At 46.4% G+C, this 8,580-nt stretch overlaps 1 protein-coding gene across 3 annotated transcripts in view; it reads left to right on the top strand.

Moving 5' to 3' along the window:
- Window positions 1–3,385: 3,385 nt before the first annotated feature.
- The window catches only part of FSTL4 (follistatin like 4), a 228,175-nt gene continuing 222,980 nt past the window's right edge, over window positions 3,386–8,580 (top strand). For 2 of the 3 annotated variants that reach the window (XM_042779742.1, XM_033073109.2), the window contains exons 1-2: window positions 4,796–5,604; window positions 8,112–8,247. In XM_042779742.1, the coding sequence (XP_042635676.1) occupies window positions 8,119–8,247 (129 nt within the window). In that variant the 5' untranslated portion in view covers window positions 4,796–5,604; window positions 8,112–8,118. Of the gene's footprint in view, window positions 3,450–4,795; window positions 5,605–8,111; window positions 8,248–8,580 lie in introns of those variants that run through there. The other variant, XM_033073108.1, reaches the window with a different exon arrangement.

The following is an 8,580-nucleotide window of genomic DNA, read 5'->3' as shown; positions in this document are numbered from 1 at the left end:
GCAATCATTTACTAAAACACAGCGAAGACAGAGGATGGGTCACCAAGGCCAGCACCTTGCCTAGATCTGTGCCTCAACCCATTTTGACCACTCCAGAAACATTCCACTGCTGCAGACATTCATCCATAGGAATTCCAGCTTGTAATGATGTGGGAGAGCAGCACCCAGAGAATCCTCACGCATGTTTGAAGCTCTTGACCTTGGTCCCCTCCATTTGCTGCATCTTAAACAGGGTGATGTGATTAGAAAAGTTCAAGTCCAAGATCCATGTCAGCTTTTCAGAACAGTCCCTCATTGTGTGCTTGCCTTACGCCAAGAGCAGGCTCTGAATACGTGCGTATTTGTGTGAGGATGACCACATTAAATTTACGAAGAAATAAACGGTAATTTAACTGGCAGAGACACACAAGGCTAACATAATATCTGAAGGTTTGTGGCTGCGATTAAATTTGTTCTCCCTGTTAATTTGTGAGCAAGACGATAATGAAAAACTGGTAACTCTAAAGCTGACATAAAAAGTCAGAGAAATACTGTTGGCAGGGGCAATTTTATGCACTGTCAAAGTGAAAAGGCTTTGCTAAATTTACATAGGCAAAGATACACACTGTCATCTTAATGAGTAATTAAAAGATGGACTTCTAATAATTGAATCATGACTCTTGTCACATTTGTATTTGTTTAATATCTCTAGTTTTGATTGAATCTTGTTTTGAGTTCCGATCTTAATCAGGTCTGATTTAAGCTCTTGGTTCAAATAACTCAAAGTGATGAGCATGAATCTTGTTGTCCTATTACCTCCTCAGCTTCTTGTTTCTAGTGAATACTTCTCTCACTGAAGTACACAAGGCTGGGACTGGCACAAGTCTCTCCTTCTTCACAGTCCCCAAATTTGCCCACATCATATTAATCTATTGTCTCTTGCAGCTTCAATTCCTCTAAACTTTCAGAGTTTTCTGGTTCTAATATATATTTTTTAAACAGAAGGAATGGGATGTTGTTTTAAATCTTATTACAGTGATCAGGTTATCCTGTGTTTCCATGAAAAAAAAGCTTATTTCTCCCCTTTTTCTGCCTGAGAATTTTTACGTGCTCAAGTCTGTCTTTAAAATCACCCATTTTTCTCCTCTTTTGAACCAGAATACTGAAGAAATGCAGAGGACGCAAATGTGCAAGTGAAGGCACTAAAAATGTTTGTTGGTACCTACTTCTGTCAGTGGTGGTAAAGGGACATCTGGCTTGGGAACATGGACACCCTCAGCACCTGAGAGCTGATGGAAGAGCAGACTTTACATGGGCCAAGTTGTCCAACACTTACACTATGCTGGGCAAATATACTCATTATTTAGCTATTGAGATGCTCGCGGTGCTTATTTAGAAGTTCATGAACAAGTGGGAAAGCAGGACCAGCACTTCTGGTGCAGGAGGGGGCTGAGCCCCAAGAGCTCCAGGGAGGGACCCCACAGCCCCTCACCAGGGGTACACAGCTGACATGGGCAGGTCATGGCAGGCTCATGGCATTGCCCACACACACTCTCCCACCTGTCTTGACTGCCATGATCTTGAAGAAACACAGCAGCCCCAGCCTGTGCATTAAAAACTGCATCAGATTATGTAAAATGAGCAAAATGTTCCTCCTACTACAAAAGTGAGGTGGCAAATATCACCCAGGCAAGCTGTTGGTGGGGAAGAAACTCTGCATCCTCCAGTATGTGTGGATATAAATAAACACGGCTGTGCAGATACTTCAAGTATCTACTAATGCATCTTGTATTTATGTCTAACTTGAAGAGATACAGAGAGATTAGTAAATACTTCAAATTGACAGCACAGACATATTTTCATAGAATAAATGATGCTGGTAAGTGGAGAGACTTTTCTTCCTTCCCTTCAGGAAATGGGGAAGAGCTGTCTCCAGTGATATTATTTCCATTTTTTTTTTTTCTATCAGGAAAGAGAAAGAGATTTCACTGAAGATATCATATTTGTTGCTGCTTAGATTTCAGTGCTATTTTTTTAAACCCTCAGATCTCTTAAACCTATAGGGCATCTATGGAATACACACTCATTTCTTCCAGGACACTCTGCAAAGACCTCTGTTATGTTGCCTGGGCACAATTCACAGTGGACACTCCTTTTTTAAAATTACATTTGTGATTTCTTTTTAAAATCCAACGCTTAAATTTGCAATTTCAGATTTTTCTAAAGAAGGAAACCACAAAATAACAAATCCCTATGAGTCTTTATGTGTGGTTTGGGGGAAGAAGCTCCATTTACTTGCAAACACTGAAAATATTTTAGTGGTATTGGATTTAACAGGTCAGAAACAAAGGTTCTGGAAAACCAGTCTGATTACTTGGTATTTACTGCAAAGAGAAGAAGAAAATAAAAAATAAAACCCTCCTAAATTTAGTAATGAAAGATCCTTTTCTACAATCTCATGCTGAATCTTGTGGAATGATTTTTTATTAAGCACATTTCCTCCTGGACTTAGACCCAGTTTCCCAGGGTAGCCCATGTCTCTTGCACCATCAGAACTAGGGGGTCCTGTCCTTTTCATGCTGAAGCCAATAGCAAATCCAATCTAATTCTGCAGCTGTAAGATTCTTTACAGGAAGAAACAAAATTCGATGTTTTATCAGTTCTTTTAGACTGCTCATCTCCTGTTGCTAATTCTGAGTGCTTCATCGCCTTTGCCTAAACCTTCTTGCAGCCTTTGGAAAAAATACCCCACATATTCTGGTTCTGTGGTCCTGCCCACGCCTCCTGCTCATGTAAACATCCTTGATAAAATCTAGATAAGAGATTATTATATTGATTTTTTTTTTTTTTTAACGAGGTGAAGAGGAGAGTGAATGAATTTTAATGTTTGCCTCTCTCTATAAACATGGTTATGTGGGAATAGAAGGCACACCTCCAGAACAGCCCAGTGCCGTGGCGGGTCACGGTGTCCCACCGCAGACAATCCGGTGTCCCATGATGTCTCCCCCGTTCGACGGCCGCATGACGGGGGGCCAGCGGTCCCGTGTCGCCCAGCTCCCGACAGCCTGGGAACGCATTGCCCCACAGCAGCTCTCCCGAGCACGGGGCTGTGCGGTCAGAACGAGGGGCTCAGCAGCCGCAGCCCGAGGTACCACCGACCCCACGAGGATCGCCCTGTGTTCCTGACCCCCCGACAGCCCCGTGCTGCTGGCACCGCGCCGGGATGCTCAGGCACGGTCCCCGTTCCCCCCGCCCGGCAGTGCCCCGAGGGGGCGTCCCCGCTGCCCCCCAGCCCCGGGGGCGGTCCCAGCGCCCGCACAGGTGCCGGGATTGGGCGGAATATGCAAATGCAGAGCTGACGTCAGGCGGCTCCGGCCCAGAGAGCAGAAATAGGGCCGGCCCGGCCCGCGCCGCGCGCTGTCCGCCCCGGTCCCCGCTCGGCTGGCGCTGCCGCCCCGGCTGCTGTCCAGGTGAGTGCTGTCGGCAGCGCCCCGCGCCGCCCGCCCCGCGCCGTTCGCTGCTCCCCGCGCTGCCCCGCGCAGCGCTGCGTCCCCATCCCCATCCCCGCCTGATCGCGGCACCGCGTCGCTCCCCTCGCTGTCCGCTCCGCAGAAGCGCCGGTGGCCGAGCAGTCTCCCGGTGCCGCCACCGCCCGCCGCGCCCCGCCGAACGCTCACTCCGCACCCGCGGGGCGGGCCAGGTTACAGGTGTGTGCCCGCCACGGGGCCAGGAGGCGGCGGGGCGGGACGGGCTGCGAGCGGAGGACCTCCTCCTCCTCACCTTGCGTCTCGCACCGTGGACATGCCGCCCGAGGGGCGGGATGGGGCGGGCGCGGCTGCCGCCCCTGGGGCGCGGGGACCGCGGTGCCGCGATGCTCGCGCTGCGGGGCCGCCGTCGGTGGGCGCGGGCGCCGCTGCGGGCACGAGTGGGGCCGGCGGTTCCCGGCGTGGCCGCTGGGTGGCGCCGTGGGCCGGGCCGCGCAGCGCCCGTCGGGGCCCGCGCGGGCCCGGGGCTGCCGCTGCTGCCGCCGCTGCCCTCTCGGCCCGGGGCCGCCGCCGCTGCCGCCGCTGCCCTCTCGGCCCGGGGCCGCCGCCGCTGCCGCCGCTGCCCTCTCGGCCCGGGGCCGCCGCCGCTGCCGCCGCTGCCCTCTCGGCCCGGCTTCCCGGTGCCCTGAAACGCCGGGAACACTCGGCTGTCCAGCGGAGGGTCACAGAAGGGATGGCATGGGACTTCTCCATATGTCACCTCGCAGCGAAGCTGTTTTGAAACGTGTCGCGGGGGCGGCTTTGAAAACCGAGGCGAAATCTCTGCGAGGTTCAGGAGTTTATTGGTGGTCCTGCATGCTTCTTGGATTGATGTTTCCCAGATTTATTCTAGAACATTGACGTGTCTTAGAGAACGTCAATGAAATGAAACCTAATCAAACTTAATAAATTAAATTTAATCGAGTGAAATATTTTAAGGTAGCTTTTGCTCAAATGAAAAGTCTGGTTTATATTTAAACATTAAAGCTGATTCCAATGAGTTATAAATGTCCCAAACTTTAAGTATTTAACTGCGGAGTGCTGACTGAAATAATTATTTGGTTTCGTTATGTCTTGCTAAAACAATTGGCTTTTCTACTTAATTTTGTATCTTAGTTTTGTAGCACTTAACAAGAAATTATGGATGTCAAAATTATTTTGCCAGTAATAGAAATGCTGTTAAATTAAGACCTAACTACTAGTTTCGTCCTTTCCCATTGCAAGCACAGCTGAACAAACATAAATTGACAGGCAATCAATTATTTAAGTTTCAGGTAACTATCTCAAGCTCAGTTTCTTTTAACCTTTAACTAAAATCCTAATTTCTTTAAAATTAGTGTTTCAGGATCAATTGGGAAGGTTGATGTCAGGAACTAAGGACAAGATTCTTGTCTGGTTTTAATAGCATCAGTTTGAATAGAGGTAATAGTTATGTCCAAATGCTTTCTTTTTGCTATAGCAATAGTCAGAACTTCAGGTAATTAAGTTCAGCCTCTTTCTGATATGAAGCTTGTTGGAAATCATTGAAAGCTATTGCAAACCAGTAATTTCTCAAATAAGCTGCAATTTAAGTATCCCTAAAACAAAACCATTAAGTGCTTTTGGCAAATTCTTTAGTCTCCTTGCAGTCACCATAATTTAATTCCTAAAGCTTTTGTGTTGCGGAGGAAAAAGTTGTGGGATTGCTGCAAGATCTGGTTTTTGCATGTCACAGGAATGCTTTAAACTGTGCTCTTCTCCACTCAGATGGCCAAGATGCTTAGTTCCTGTTGTTTTTCAAGGTGACCCTTTTTGCTTGAGTAGCTCCCAAACCTGTACCCTAAATCCTGTGTTTATCTCTGGCTTGCATCTGCTCGCCGTTCTTCTACTTGAGACATTGCACTCATTTGCTTTAAATTCGAGGCTCTCCCTGTGTGTTGGTGCCTGCCCAGACCCATCTTGGGATGGGTGTTTTGCTGTTGCCATGATGTTTGAGCTGCTCAGGTGACAGTGCATAGCCTGGTGCTGCTGTTTTTGTGGAGTGGCTCTTGCTAGAGCAGTGCCAGTTGCAAGGGAAGCTGGAAGGCTGTCCTTGCTCAGAGGAGGAAGCCACAACCTTCAGGTAAACTCTTTTGCTTTGCATAGTATATTCCTTCTTACAAAGGCCAATATTTATTCTTTCTTTTGAGTACAACTGCTTGTTTTATGTGAACATTTCCATATGCAAACTTTGATTTCTCTGGACAGCGATGTCCACACAAGCTCAAATCCAGCAAATCTGTCCCTCCCTCAAGTGAGGAAAGGAAATGGATAGTAAAACTTGACTGAGCTTGCAGTGGTGGTCTGGATCTATTCAATTTGGGTTTTTCTGTTGACCTCAGGGAACTTTCAACCTGCAGTCTGGTAGCTGTATTGTATGGTATAGCTGCAGAGTGGGTTCTGCTAGGAGCCTTCCCTTTAGCTCAGGGTAAGGTGATACTGAGCTGTGGTTTAGGATGTCAAGTGACATGAAAATGCTGTGTAACTCCAGAGTAAGAAAGATCTCAGTTGATATTTATGGTACATATTTGTTAATGTGTCGTCCTCTTACTGTGACTGAGAGCAATTAGTGTTCTGTCAGCATGCAGTAAAAATAACCGATTTCTAAATTGACTAAAGATGTTCTAGAAATTCTGTTTATAAAACAAGCAGGGTTTCTATCAGGTAGAGTCTACCCTTTCAGTTTCATCAGTATTACAGTTCCTAATCCAAATACCTTTCTGTCAAACTCGTGATTTCCCCATTTTACTCCAGATTGTAATTTCAATCAGAGGTTCAGAGGTTTCTAGAATTGCAAAGTTATTTGCTGTGATGGCATCAACTGAGCACACAAAATACCTTTATTAAGGAAAAAAAAAAACCCTGTGAGAAAAAATGTTGCTGTGCAAGAGCAATTAATAAAGTAACAATGTAATTGTCTCTTTTTGAAATAGTGACTTTGGTTTATTAAACATTTATTTGTAGCCTCAGTAACATTACATCTGAGGTTCTTAATTGGAATTGCAAAAGCCTAATAAATTTTGATTTCATCCTGAATGCTCTCCATTCAGTGTGTTTACATTAGTGCTAAGAAAAGTCATTGCCTGAGCTCTGTGGGTACTGTATGCTGTGCTCAATCTAGTTGATGGGGTGTCTTTGGGCAAGCAAAATACCTGAGACTGTCACTGCTGGTGTAAATGGTAACAGCTCCAAAATTAGGAGTGATGCACCGAGGCTTGGATATATCCTGTAGCAAATACATGGCATGAAAACACTGTAAAAGGAGTCTTGTCAAGACAAGGTATGTCATGGTGAGTTAATTCAGCTTGGATGAATTTTGCCATTAGCAGATAACCCTCCTTGTTGATGTGTGTGGCTCAAGCCAGGCAGGCAGCAGCCTGTGCCTCATCCTGTAGAAATGCCATCACTTCATTAAGGGCCATTATGCTTCATTAGTGGGTCCTTTTTAGCCTTCCTTAGCCATTTCAAAAATGGTTCTAGGCCTGGATGTTCCTTTGGTAGTTTAATTGTAGAAAGTAATGACACAGTCTTGTGTTATTTTAAGTCCAGAGGAAGCACAGCTCCTGGTTTAGCTTCTAGGGCACCAGCGCAGAGTTGTGATGTGTGAATCACAGGAGCTCCATCTAACACCACTTTGAGTACCTGTGTTGGTGTTCTTTCCAAATTCATTAAAAACCTACACAAGACAAGAACCACTGCTCAAAATGAATGTAAATGTAGTGGAAATTCCTCCAGTTCCCCACAGATGATGTGGGGCTGTGGTAGCCTTTTGCCAGGAAAATGGTGCTGCTCTTGAGTGGAGTGAGTGTGGGAGGGATTGGAATTGTCTCTGCTTGGGACAGAGGAATATGTGTGCAACAATCACAGCCCCAGGTAGGACTCACCTCCATCATGTTTGGAGAAACATGTCAGCCCCCTTTAGCACAAGATTTGTTTTGTGTCTTTTAAGTTTGGGTGTGTTTGAGCATCTGGGCAGGTGTCCTCAACAGGAGGACAAATGACTGTCCTTGTGCACTGGTGTCATCTCAGCCCTGGCTCACCGTACATGCCTGATAGTAGCCAAGGGGTTGGCAGTGGCTGTATCTGCTCAAGGCAATGTCCCTCTCTGAGTCAGAGGGGAATAATGTATTATTTTCTGTCACACTGGTGTGAGACTCTAGTGATCAGAGAAGCAAAGGTGTGTGTTTGGCATTTTCCTGAAAATCTGCTGAGGGTGTGAGTTCCTACTGTGAGTGACCCTGTGCTGCTGGGAGCTCTGGAGAAGGGATAAAATTCATCCTTTGACTTCTGCAGTGCCACAAGACCATGTTTTGATGTGGTTTGCTTTTGGCCACAGTAGTTTCAGAAATCCCAGGACTCTGGTTCTGCAGGTGCTGTGTGGCAACAGGCAGGGAGCAACATGACCTGAGGAAGATAGTTTTGGGGTAAAACTACTACAATATGGGAATTAATTGCCAATACTGGAGACAGTAGAGCTCTGTAGACACTGGATGGATGCTGTCAGCTGAAGCCTCTGTGTTACCGAACCTGAGCTGGGTTTTGTTTTGAGATGAGTGTTCTATAACTGCTCTTTTTTTTTTTTTTTAACAGATTTGAAATGATGACATCAAGGAGCTTTTGGTGCTCTCTTGTATTTCTGGGGGTCTTCCCGCTGGTCACAAGGGAATGGATGGATGTGGACCAGAGCAGAAGCCTGTATTCAGATGCAGGGAGGTTGCATCAACAGGTACTGTACACCAGCTGCTGTTCTTGGGCTGTGTTCAGGCTCTTCATACTGCAAACTAAAAACAGGTGTGGGCTTATCCATGTATATTTGTGTTAAACACCTCCTGAGGAGGTCAGTGAAAAACAATGAAACAAACTCTTACACCTATTGGGTATGTTGATGTCATCTGGAAGTGAAATTGTGCATGTGGCTGCTGTGGAGATGCTATCTTTGCCCCAACGACTTTACAGTGTGCTGTGTCCTGGGGCTGCTGACACCAGTGGAGCGAAATTGAGCAAGCAAACTGTCCTGGTTCTTCACATAGGTCAGTGGACATTTAGGTGAAACCTATAA

This window comes from Catharus ustulatus, chromosome 15 (genome assembly GCF_009819885.2).
Source record: "Catharus ustulatus isolate bCatUst1 chromosome 15, bCatUst1.pri.v2, whole genome shotgun sequence".
In the NCBI taxonomy this organism is placed as follows: domain Eukaryota; kingdom Metazoa; phylum Chordata; class Aves; order Passeriformes; family Turdidae; genus Catharus; species Catharus ustulatus.
The sequence above is the reverse complement of the archived record's forward strand: the minus strand, read 5'-3'. Positions and strand labels throughout refer to the sequence as shown.